At 48.0% G+C, this 13,151-nt stretch overlaps 1 protein-coding gene across 1 annotated transcript; it reads right to left on the minus strand.

The window, feature by feature from the left end:
• Positions 1-2,615: 2,615 nt before the first annotated feature.
• LOC310835456 (olfactory receptor 12D2-like) lies at positions 2,616-3,554 on the minus strand (the record flags this gene model as incomplete). The annotated part of the gene is made up of 1 exon (XM_083720088.1): positions 2,616-3,554. The coding sequence occupies one exon, from the start codon at positions 3,552-3,554 to the stop codon at positions 2,616-2,618; it is 939 nt and encodes a 312-aa protein (XP_083576214.1).
• Between the last annotated feature and the right edge of the window lie 9,597 nt (positions 3,555-13,151).

The raw sequence follows: 13,151 nt of genomic DNA on the forward strand, positions 1-13,151 counted from the left end.
GAGGTGGAGGACTTCCTTCGTTGGTGGGTTTTAAGCAGAGGTTGGGTGGCCACCTGTCAGGGATGTTTTATTTGAGATTCCTGCATTGCACGGGGCTGGACTAGATCAGTGTTTCCCAACCGGTGTTCCGCGGCACACTAGTGTGCCGCGAGACGTTGCCTGGTGTGCCGTGGGAGGGAGGCGGGCGAGTCGGGCGGCGAGAGGCGGGGCGGCAGCGGCGAGCACACGTGGGGTGGCGAGCGAGCGAGCTCCCACATCCCATCGCCGCTCGCTTCGGCCGGCCAGCCCGTGCTCCGCGCTGGTGTCGGCAAGCCTTGCGCACCCTTTTGAGGACGCCCCGTGCTCGGCGCTGGTGTTGGCCAGCCTTGCGCACCCGGGGGATCTCCCCCCCCGTGAGCGCAAGGCTTGCGGGTGGAAGCCGGCAGCACGGAGCACGGGGCGCCCTTCGGAGGACGCCCCGTGCTCCGCGCTGGTGTTGGCCAGCCTTGCGCACCTGGGGGACCTCCCCCCGAGAGCGCAAGGCTTGCGGGCGGCAGCTGGCAGCGCGGAGCACGGGGCGCCCTTCGGAGGACGCTCCGCGCTGGTGTCGGCCAGCCTTGCGCACCCGGGGGATCTCCCCCCAGGAGGGCAAGGCTTGCGGGCGGAAGCCGGCAGCACGGAGCATGGGGCGCCCTTCGGAGGACGCCCCGTGCTCCGCGCTGGTGTTGGCAAGTCTTGCGCACCGGGGGATCTCCCCCCGGGAGCGCAAGGCTTGCGGGCGGCAGCACGGAGCACGGGGCGCCCTTCGGAGGCCGCCCCGTGCTCCGCGCTGGTGTTGGCCAGCCTTGCGCACCCGGGGGATCTCCCCCCAGGAGCGCAAGGCTTGCGGGCGGCAGCTGGCAGCGCGGAGCACGGGGCGCCCTTCGGAGGCCGCCCGTGCTCCGCGCTGGTGTTGGCCAGCCTTGCGCACCCGGGGGATCTCCCCCCAGGAGCGCAAGGCTTGCGCTGGCAGCCGAAGGGCGCCCCGTGCTCCGCGCTCGTGTTGGCAAGCCTTGCGCACCGGGGGGCGCGTGGGGCGCCCTGAAACAGAGGGTTCCCCATGCTGCTGACTGTAGCCTGCCGCCCGACGCGCGGGGCGCCCTGAAGCAGAGCGCCCCTCGCGCCGGGCAGACATGGGCCAGCCCCACAAGCTCGGGGGACAGCGGGGAGGCGCAGCACCGCCATCCCACTGTTCCCCGACCTGGTTTTTTTTTGGGGGGGAAATAAAGGGGAAAAAATTTCCTTTATTTCCCCCCCCCAAAAAAAGTAGGTGCGTCCTATGGGACGGAGCGTCCTATGGGACGAAAAATACGGTACTTACTATTTCATAATAAAGTAATTATAAAATACTTTCTTTGTGTTTATTTGATGCCTATTAAAGAGAGTTACTTTATATATAGTCAATATAGGCACAGAGTTAATTTTTTAAACATTTTCTAATGGTGGTGTGCCTCGAGATTTTTTTCATGAAACAAGTGTGCCTTTGCCCAAAAAAGGTTGGGAAACACTGGACTAGATGACCCTCAGGATCCCTTCCAACTCTCCAATTTTATGATTCGATGGTGTACTTCCTGCCCCAACCCACATTTCATTACATATTTTCCTCCATACTGCCAAGGAATAAGTCAATGATTGCTCTCAGGGTGTTGTTAGCACTGGGATCTCAGAGGGATATGTTCCCAGTACATTTCTTTGGAGAGTTTACTTTATTGCCATATTGGTCAGGCTTTCTCAACTCAGAGGTCCTTCAAATGCCTTGGTGCCGGGGGCAGGGGCGGATGATGAGAATGTGAAGTTTATGTTCAGAAGGGACTTTATGTTTGGTAATGGTTTTCATTTCCATTTCCAAAAAAGCAATAATAACAACAAGAAAGAGAAAAGATCAAAACAATAAAGAAATTAAGGATATGAGGAGAGAGGATGGAGTGGTAGTACTCTAAAAACAGCACTATAATTCCAGACAATAGTTCTTCATAAGTATACTATCCAAGAATGTTTCCCCATAGAAATCATGAGGAGAGAGTGACTGCTAGCCATGTTCCTTTACTTTAATGCATCCAGTAGATGACAAAGTGTCAAAAAGCTGTCCTTCATTTTTGGATAGTGCAGAGTTTGGATATATTTTGTTAGCTTTTCCTTTCAAGCAATAGTCCAGATCTGCAGGGATCAGAAGGGATTGCTTGTGTCTGGACAGATGCCCAAGTTTCTTTTGCTGTTATTTATAATCTATTACATTTCTCTAACACCCTTCATCCAAATTTCACAGGGCTGTTTCCAGTATAGAAACACAAAAACACATACCATAATAACAAAGAAAAACAATAACACCCCCTACACCCACACACCACTTAAACCTGGGCATGTGTCATTGTTGCGGTATTGCGGTGGGACAGAAGCATGCTAATGTGGATTGTAGCACAATTGGTAGGAAAGCTTGGGAAACCTGGAATAATGTGTTCCTCTGTGTGTCAACATGAATCACCAAGGGTTCATCAAGAGTGGGATGGAGGACCTAGGATTCTATCAGATGAAAGGGAAACCGATTTGCTTCAGGGCCACCATATTTACAGTACATGGCGTTCTGGCACTTACACTCTTTACTGTCTTTGAGAACAGGATCTCCTGCATATAGCCCTTCTCAAAGCAGCCTTGACCTCCTTGTTGCGTAGGGTGTAGATCAACGGGTTCAAAACAGGTGTGACTGCTGTATACAACACAGTCACAGCCCTGTCTGTGTCCAGAGAACCCTCTGAGTGTGGCCGTAGATACATAGCTCCAGCACAGCAGTAATGGAGGGCCACTACAGTGAGGTGAGCCCCACAGGTGGAGAAGGCACGTTGGAGACCTTTTGCTGAGCGCATGGCCACCACTGCCCTTAGAATGAGAGCATAGGATGTCAGAGTTAAGGCAAAGCAACCCATGATGATGGAGCCAGTGACCCCAGCTAACAAGGCCTCGTTGAGCCAGGTGTCTGAGCAGGAGAGTGCCAGGAGTGGAGATATATCACAGAAGAAGTGCTCCACCTTGTTGTCTCGACAGAAGGAGAGCCGGGACATCATGATGGCATGGAGGAGTGAGTGGAAGAAGCCAGCTGTCCACACCAAGGCAGCTAGAGTCCAGCACAACTGGCGATTCATCAGGACAGGGTAGTGGAGTGGATGGCAGATGGCCAAATAACGGTCGTAGCCCATGATGGACAACAGCATAGCTTCAGTGCTGCCTAGAAAATGGAAGAAGAACATCTGGGCAATGCACCCTGCATAGGGAATACGATTCCTATGGGAGGCTAGCCCCACAAACATCTTCGGGACGGTGGTGGAGAAGTAAAAGATGTCAATGAAGGCCAGATTGCCAATGAAGAAGTACATGGGTGTCTGGAGCTGCAGGTCCCAGAAGGTGACTCCTGCCACCACCAGGTTTCCAGAGATGTTGGCTAAGTATAGGAGCAGAAAAAGACCAAAGAGGAAGCCATGAAAATTATGGGCATCTGACACACCGATCAGGATGAATTCAGTGACTGATGTCCCGTTCTGCATCAGCCTGATGAATTTAGAAAGAAGGGATGAAAATTGCTGCAGGTGAAAAGAAAGAAAATCACCAAGACATTCTGGAAAATGAGAGTTACCTTAGCTTCTGTGAGTTACCTAGAAATTGCTGTAAACCCAATCTTATAAGGCATTTACATTACACCATGATCTGCTCTCTCAATGATACAATTTGGTTCTCATCACTCTGTCTTCTGCTTCCTGGCCATTAGCAATTATTATTATTTTATTCCTACCCTATTTAGTCGATGCAGCTTACCCCCCCCAATTATTATATTTATTTTTGCATGGATGCTCCAAAGAATCAATTCAGCTATTGGGTTTAAATAAATAAACAGACATGTCAAAAGTTCTACTAAGACTGTAATTCCAACCCAGTGTGCAGAGAAGATCCTCTTACATCTCATCCGGGAGTCATGAGCCTTTGCATGAGTATTTTGTCCTTTGATGTTGATATTCTTCCCCTCAGATGGGGGCAATTTGGTGTACAATTTCAGTGATGTATCTTTCCCTGATGCCCTATCTGCATCCATTGCTATCGCAGGAGGTTGTGAAGGAGCTCCCATGGCAGTTCAAGCTTCAAGGCCCCCCAAGATGTAGGTCCACCACTGGGTAGAGGTTGGGCTAGCTGGCCCTTGTGGACCCTTCCAACCCTACAATACCATGATGCTGTGATTCTGTGATTCTTTCAACTGTCCAGCCTCCCCTCCTGACTGGTCAACACCTTCCTCTACTGCTAGGGAATCTCACCACACCATGGATGAGGTGTGGCAGGGAGCTGTTATGGGACTGTCTCCCCTTCCCATGGCTTCTCAAGGCCACAAAATGGAGCCCTGTCCTCCCTCTCAGGCCCCTCCTTGCTGGCAGCTCCCTCTGCAGCCTTTTCCTCATTTGACAGCAACTGCAGCTGCAACCTTGAGCCATTTGGGACCACAGGGCTCACAGCATCTGACCCCTCTTCTTTCTCAGATGGGCGCAAGAGTGCTGACTCTCATTTCTGCTCACTATATGTACAGTAATTTCCTCTTTATAGCTTTGATTCAGGGCTCAGTGAAAGGTCAAAGAACACCTGAGACAGGAACATTGTTGATGCTCTGCAGATGTGGACCTGATCAGTCCCTTGGATGGGTGGGTCCCTGGGAGCCCCACAAAGCAGCAGAAAATAATAAATTGTTATTTTTAAATATTAAATATAAATAAAGGAGCAGAAGGTTCAAGTTATATTTTTACCAAACTATGGAGTGAAAATGTGACTTAGAAGCCACTGTACCAGCTGACCTGGTAGGATGTGGGTCTTCTTCTCCCCTGGATAAGAAAAGGTCTTTCAAATGCTGAAGGTGCTGTGCTTTCTTCGCAGTGGCAGAGCAGAAACTGGGAGCAGACATCAGCTCAGGGACTTGTAACTTGCTTACAGCTGAGGTGAAAGGGAACTATTTCTTAACTGGTTGGCTGTGGTGCCATAGGCCTTTGGAGAACAAATATACACACGAGAACTTCCTCAGGAGGAGGAGGCCACATCTTCCAATTGAATGGAAGAGCTAATAAGCCACTAGAGTGGTAACCCCAAAACACCCCAGGAAGCTCAGAACAGGAAATGTTGGGGAAATGGATTGGGGGAAGTTGGGGAATGGAATGGAGTGGCTGGAATCATGGACAAAAGTACTCCACACTGCAATCTTAATTTTATTTATTTTAAAGTTTGTTTTTTTTCCTCCCAGGGTCAATAAACTGGTATTCAGCAGTGGAGTCAAACATGGCTGTTGTGGCCAGCAGACACGGACAGCCTTATGCTCTGTGGATATGTCTAATCTTCATTTAAAGCCATCCAAGTTGGTGGCCATTGCTGTTCTCCTGCGGGAGCAAATTCCAAAGCTTAACTGTGTGAAGAAACGTGCACAAAATTGCCAAAAAAGAGAACGAAAGAGGACACTAATTTACATAAAATTTACATGAAATGTGCATATGGTGATTAATGTATAGACACACAAGTAGCAGTAATGGATTGGATGCCCCTGTACACCCAGAATTGTCTTTTGCAGGGGGGGGGTCATCTAGGATAACCCCCAGAACAGTGTGTGGGTTATTCTTCCATCTGTCAAGCTGCAATGCTTGTGCTGATGGAACATTAATTCCACCTAACTGCTATACAGTGGTACCTTGGGTTAAGTACTTAATTCGTTCTGGAGGTCCGTTCTTAACCTGAAACTGTTCTTAACCTGAAGCACCACTTTAGCTAATGGGGCCTCCTGCTGCCACTGTGCTGCCAGAGCACGATTTCTGTTCTCATCCTGAAGCAAAGTTCTTAACCCGAGGTACTATTTCTGGGTTAGCGGAGTCTGTAACCTGAAGCGCATGTAACGCGAGGTACCACTGTAATTTAAAAAGAAACCCAATGCTTCTCATCATAGTGGAGAAGGCATCAGATGACTTTTTTGCCAGCTCCATCAAGGCAACTTCTAGGCCTTCTTCCTGTTTTCCTGTTTTCTGGTTCCATATCTTTAAAGCAGACTTGGACTCAACAGTCCTCACAGAGAGGACAACTCCAAACAGAGGACTCTTCCTTATAAAGCTGGACACATGGTCACCCTAGGCCAGTGGTGGCGACCTATGGCACATGTGCCAGAGGGGGCACTCAGAGCCCTCCCTGTGGGCACACGCGCTGTCACCCCAGCACAGAGCCGGAAGAAGGCAAGGGTGGCGCGTCAAGTCCTCAGCTCAACTTGGACAGCCGGAGTGCCACGGGCACGGCGGGTCGGTGCAGGAAACTGTGTGGCAGGAGAGGGATGTGATGCCTGTCAGGGCACCGACTCTCCAAAATGGAGGGGACAACTAGTCTTTGGCCCGAATTCATTGTGCCCAACTGCTCGGAGGCTTCTGGAGCATATTGTGGTGATTAGTATTTTGTGTAAGCCGGTTGCAAAATAGCACTGGCAATGATTATGGTGGGCCCTCAGATTCAGATGCTGCTGCAAGGTTGAGGCCAGTTGGGGCTGGGCAAGGGAGAAGGACTAGCAGGTGGGGCAGCCCCCACGGCCATATCAGGAAATGGTGGTGAGGTGAGGGGGGCACCACTCTGCAAGCACTCAGAGGGCCATGCCAAGAACGCTTGCTTGCTTGCTTGGGCTGGAGGTTAAAAGCGGGGAATCCTTAAAGTGTGGAATTCTCTGCCAAATAATTTTAAGTCAATGAAAGCACTTGGGATTGGTTTTCTTACTTGGTTTGGATCATCTTAATGCAAACTTCTACCTTTCAATAAAAAGTTGTTTGTATCATTGAAAGCTCTGTTGTGTTTTTAAGACAAAAGATGTTAATGTATGAGTTGTTTTTTCTAAACTAAAACCTCAGTATTCAGGTTAAATTGCCAGGTTGGCGCTTTGTGATAAATAAGTGGGTTTTGGGTTGCAGTTTGGGCACCCAGTCTCTAAAAGGTTCGCCATCTCTGTCCTAGGTGCCTGGTCACAAGTGGAGGAAAGCCCAGAAGCAATTATGTCGTAAACTGACCTGTGATCTTCGGATAAAGGCCGGTATGTAAAATAATTATCATCATCACAGCAGCTCATTTCTCCTTGAATGTGCTTTGTTTTTCCTATCCTAGGCCCCATTGTGCTCATTAGCAACCATTGCAGCTCAGGGCATTGTTATAAGTGACTGTCTCTGTGGATTATTTATTCCTGTTGCGTCAGCTTCTTCTAGTTCTGGGACTGCATTCTCCTGGTGCAGAAAGTGTGGTGGAGTAGTTTCAGATCTTGTCTAATTAATGGAAGGCCAAAGACGATAACTTTTTTAATTAGATCTTTTCCCAGCTGACCTTCTTTCATTTCTGTTCACTGCCATTGCTTCCCCTCTCTGCTGAAGTTCTGGCGCTGTGTTAAACAGACCCCTTGGTGGTGGGTGAGCTGGGTGGGCACCCAGCATGCTGAATTGAGGGATTCCTGAGCTCAGTGGCTGTGCTTCTTAATGTTCTGTCTAGAGTGAGTGAGGGTGTCAAAAGGCAGGTGTGTCCAGGAGCTTTTTCTTCAAGGTTCTACAAGTTGTTTGGGTGCTAACTACAAAAATGATCATCCTTCAACTAGCTTTAAAGTACGTCTCCACTTTGATGACATTTGTTTTAGGCAAATGTTTTACTTTAAGGCAATGTTACCAAGTACTTCAAATACAGTTCACACTGAACTAAAACAGTTGTTATGTTCCAGCGATAGCGCATAAAATCAAAATTGTGTATCATCAAAACACACTCTCCCTGCACCTCAAAACATTGTTCCAAAGTAAGTATAATGTCAGGTGGGACTGCCAACGTTTCCCCCCCTACAATGCCAGCCCCCCATTATTATTATTATTATTAGCCAAGTGCATAAAGCTGAATTCACACAAGTTAAATCCACACAAGTTAAATGTGCATAAGTTGTAAGTTGACTCTACAGTAGACCCACAAGTTCTGCACATTTAACTTGTGTGAATTCACCTTTTCACACTTGGCATTAAAAAAATGGAAAGGGGGTGGAAAGGAGGTCTGGGGTTTTTGTGTGTCTGACAGTTCTTCCTGCCATAGAAGCTGACTCCTAGGGGCCAAGGTCCCTTCACAACCCCCCTAAATTATTTGAGGAGGCTGAGCCCCCCCCCCAAGTTGATGGGCATTGCCATTCAAACAGTGTGCATGCATGGCAGCATTTGATTGATTATGTGGGGCAGGGCTTACCTGCCCCCCATATTTTATTCAAGTTGGCACCCCTGCCACCCGCCATTGCATCCAATGTTTTGACCAGGCATAGACAAAGTCGGTCCTCCAGATGTTTTGGGACTACAACTCCCATCATCCCTAGCTAACAGGACCAGTGGTCAGGGATGATGGGAATTGTAGTCCTAAAACATCTGGAGGGCTGCATTTGCCTATGCCTGGTTTTGACTATATGTGATTCTGGCTTGGGCACAATCCCTGGAATGTAACCCCCTTGTAAATTTCAGGCTTACTGTACTATAAACACTGTAAGTACTATATATGGTACATGATAATAAAATCAAGCTGCAAGCTGGAAGAGGTCAACTGGATACCTTTTAAAATTTATAACTTTTCTTTATTATTTTTTAAGATAAAAAATGGGCATTATGAAAATAAAGATTGCTTACCAAAAGACAGGAATGGTGACAATTATTAAATGCGGAGTAAGGCATTTGTTAGGCTTGGTCACATTGTTACTACAGTTCTATATTCTGGGGGCAATGGCAGTTTTCAAAGTTATGAAAAAGCAGCAAGGGAAGAAGACTGAAGAAACAGCTAATGTAGCCTGGGAGCCGATGGATACTGTCTCTTTCTCCTGCCACCCTAGCAGTTCGAAAGCACATCAAAGTGCAAGTAGATAAATAGGTACCACTCCGGCGGGAAGGTAAACGGCGTTTCTGTGTGCTGCTCTGGTTTCGCCAGAAGTGGCTTAGTCATGCTGGCTACATGACCCGGAAGCTGTACGCCGGCTCCCTCGGCCAGTAAAGCGAAATGAGCGCCGCAACCTCAGAGTCATTCGCAACTGGACTTAACTGCCAGGGGTCCTTTACCTTTTTACCACTCCAGTAGAGGACCTCCTCCTTGTAGCTGAAGAGGGAGTGTTGATGGTCTGGGAAGAGAGCTTGCAGCAGAAGCCGTTTCACCAACATAATAAAGAATATAGGACAACTCCCTGAGCCTACAGTTTTTTCTGAGAGCCATCCTTTGAAAGCCATCCAACCCACTTGACAGGGACTTCACGGGATCCTAGAATAGGAGCACTGAAATCAGAGGCTGCTCACTCTGGGCCCTTTTCATAGGCAGAAAACATGGAGCTTGCAGGTCCTTTTGCAATGCCACACAAGCCATGCAACTTGGAAAAGTGTGAATTTCAAAGGGCAGCTGTCTTTTGGCTTGTGTGTTGTTTCGGAAAGTGTATTTTGAAATTTTGTCTTTACATGCAAACAAACAAATATCCTATTCTTTTTATTTAAAAACCCCCAGTATTTCAGATCTGGCATGGTGTTTACTTCCCAGTGTTGAATACAATTAGTGATGACCAGTAAGTTTTTTTAAAAAATGTACCTTATCATTTTGTAAGTCAAATATTACCTTTGCTTCTTTTCTAATTCCATGATCTGATATTTCAAAAACTTGATTTGTTGTTGTTTAGTCGTGTCCGACTCTTCGTGACCCCTTGGACCAGAGCATGCCAGGCACTTCTGTCTTCCACTGCCTCCTGCAGTTTGGTCAAACTCATGCTGGTAGCTTTGAGAACACTATCCAACCATCTTGTCCTCTGTCATCCCCTTCTCCTTGTGGCCTCCATCTTTCCCAACATCAGGGTCTTTTCCAGGGAGTCTTCTCTTCTCATGAGGTCGCCAAAGTCTTGGAGCCTCAGCTTTAGGATCTATCCTTCCTGTGAGCACTCAGGGCTGATTTCCTTCAGAATGGAGAGGTTTGATCTTCTTGCAGTCCATGGGACTCTCCAGAGTCTCCTCCAGCACCAGAATTCAAAAGCATAAATTCTTCAGCAATCAGCCTTCTTTATGGTCCAGCTCTCACTTCCATACATCACTACTGGGAAAACCATAGATTTAAGTATATGGACCTTTGTTGGCAAGGTGATGTCTCTGCTTTTTAAGATGCTGTCTAGGTTTGTCATTGCTTTTCTCCCAAAAACTTGATATAGACACCTTAAAGCAAGGATGGGGAGTCCTTGATCTGCCAAATGTTGTTGGACTGCCTCTCCCAGGGGATGATGGGAACTGAAGTCCAAGACCTTCTAGAGGGCAACTGGTTCCCTGCCTTAAGGCATTCCCACTACATATGCCAATATACACCTTGTGTTAATGTTCAGTGTTATAAATTGTTCACATCTGTCTGTATTGAGAGACAAAGGAGGAGTGCACCTTAGGGGTGAGGTCAAGCTGTTGGAGAGTTACAGTGCTTGCTGTGGCCATAGAGACCGAGACAAGAGAAACATGTTTTGTTGCAGGTGGGGCAGACAATGGCATCCGGTTTCACTGTTACAGATGCGCTATGGCGTTTCTTCTCTCTGTGCTCCTCCCAGCAGTCACTCCTGGTCTTCTTCTGGTCAGTACTGAGGATATAAAACCTGTCTCCAAGCATTGCGGTCATCTGCAAGGGAATCCCATACAATGGGGTTGATGTTGCCAGTCTTCATGTCACATTTGCAGACATCTTCGTTGCACAGAGTTGGTCTGTCAACAGGCTTGGTGTCTGAAGATAGCTCCTCGCAGAGCACATCGTTTGGGATCCTACCAACTTCTGTTCTGTGGGCATGTCGAAGCCAGCATAGATGTCACTGGGACAGGAGTACAAACATGCTGGGAATGTAGACTTTGGAGAAGACATCTTTCTTTGGGACTGTCCTGCCAGGTAATGTTACAAATAAATGAGTGGAATTCAACCTTGCACTATGTTGATTGTTCTGTCTGCATAAGTGCATTAGCTTGGCAGGTGGAACAATCTGCCTCCCCTCCTCATGTGTGCTGTTTTGTGGGTTCTCCTGACGCCCCAAGCCAATTTGGGGGTTGCGGGAGGAGAAGATCTCCATTGCACAAGTGGAAGTCCTTGCACAGGGCTTCTGCTGATGGTGTTCATGAGGTGAATCCTGCCCATTAAGTGGTTGTTGTTATTTTAAAAACTTTCTACTGTTTGTGTTACTGTTTTCCCTTCATGACTTTGCTCTGTTACCTGATTACATTGGTGTTTAAAATAATTCTCAGATAATAATAATAATAATAATAATAATAATAATAATAATAATAATTTATTATTTATACCCCGCCCATCTGGCTGAGTTTCCCTAGCCACTCTGGGCAGCTTCCAGTCAAGTGTTAAAAACAATACAGCATTAAATATTAAAAACTTCCCTAAACAGGGCTGCCTTCAGATGTCTTTTAAAGAGAAGATAGCTGCTTATTTCCTTCACATCTGAATGGAGGGAGTTCCACAGGGCGGGTGCCACCACCGAGAAGGCCCTTTGCCTGGTTCCCTGTAACCTCACTTCTCGCAATGAGGGAACCGCCAGAAGGCCCTCAGCACTGGATCTCAGTGTCCGGGCAGAACAATGGGGGTGGAGACGCTCCTTCAGGTATACTGGACCGAGGCCGTTTAGGGCTTTAAAGGTCAGCATCAACACTTTTAATTCTGCTCTGAAACGTACTGGGAGCCAATGCAGATCTCTCAGAACCAGTGTTATGTGGTCCTGGCGGCCACTCCCAGTCACCAGTCTAGCTGCCGCATTCTGGATTAGTTGCAGTTTCTGGCTCACTTTCAAAGGTAGCCCCACATAGAGCACATTGCAGTAGTCCAAGCAGGAGATAACTAGAGCATGCACCACTCTGGCAAGACAGTCCATTCAGGACCAGGGAGTCCCCCACCCCCACCCCCGCCCACCCCCTGTCCCCCCAAAACAGTACTTCTGTCTTGTCAGGATTCAACCTCAATCTGTTAGCCACCATCCATCCTCCAACTGCTTCCAGGTGGTCCTCCAGGAAGGTCCTCACTCAGGACCTTCACCGCCTTCACTGGTTCTGATTTAACAGAGAGGTAGAGCTGGGTATCATCTGCATACTGATGAACACCCAGCCCAAACCCCCTGATGATCTCTCCCAGCAGCTTCATATAGATATTAAATAGCATGGGGGAGAGGACGGAACCCTGAGGCACCCCACAAGTGAGAACCCAGGGGTCTGAACACTCATCCCCCAACACCGCTTTCTGTATAATAGTGCCCCCAGATCCCAGCCCCTCTAGACGGTCCAGAAGGATGTTATGGTTGATGGTGTCAAAGGCCACTGAGAGATCCAGCAGAACTAGGAAACAGCTCTCACCTTCATCCCTAGCCCGCCAGAGATCATTGACCAGTGCGACCAAGGCGGTTTCAATCCCATGGTGAGGCCTGAATCCAGATTGGAAGGGATCCAAATGGTCCGCATCCTCCAGGCATGCTTGGAGTTGTTCAGCAACCATCCGCTCAATCACCTTGCCCAAGAATGGAAGATTTGAGACTGGGCGATAGTTGGCCATAATGGCCGAGTCTAAAGATGTTTTTTTATGAAGCGGTTTAATGACCGCCTCTTTCAGTGGGTCTGGGAAGGCTCCCTCACGGAGGGAAGCATTCACCACCCCACGGAGCCCATCGCCCAGTCCTTCCCGGCTAGCTTTTATCAGCCAGGATGGGCAAGGATCAAGAAGACAGGTGGTTGGTTTCACTCCTACAAGCAGCCTGTCCACATCCTTGGAGGTTTAGGATGATTCTAGTAAGATGTCATGCGTTTTTGTCATCATCTATCTCTGCCCCTCTCTTGATTAGAAAACAAAAATGTTGCTCTTTCTGACAATTCTCTCGAAGTATTGACTTGACCAGTTATCCCAAGTGTCTTACATGTAGATTCTAGAATATGATGGTGACAGATAGTGATGAACACTGAACAGCAAATAAGATGAGATTTTAAAGTAAGAGAAAACTTAGCAGAAGAAATCCAAGGATATCAATTGGAGGTAGTCTGAATAATTTTGGACTACGGCTCGCATGATCGGACATGCATGCAGGACTTTTTCCTGGATCTTACGTCCTCAGC

Source organism: Podarcis gaigeae (genome assembly GCF_964106915.1).
Source record: "Podarcis gaigeae genome assembly, chromosome: 17".
Classification (NCBI taxonomy): Eukaryota; Metazoa; Chordata; class Lepidosauria; order Squamata; family Lacertidae; genus Podarcis; species Podarcis gaigeae.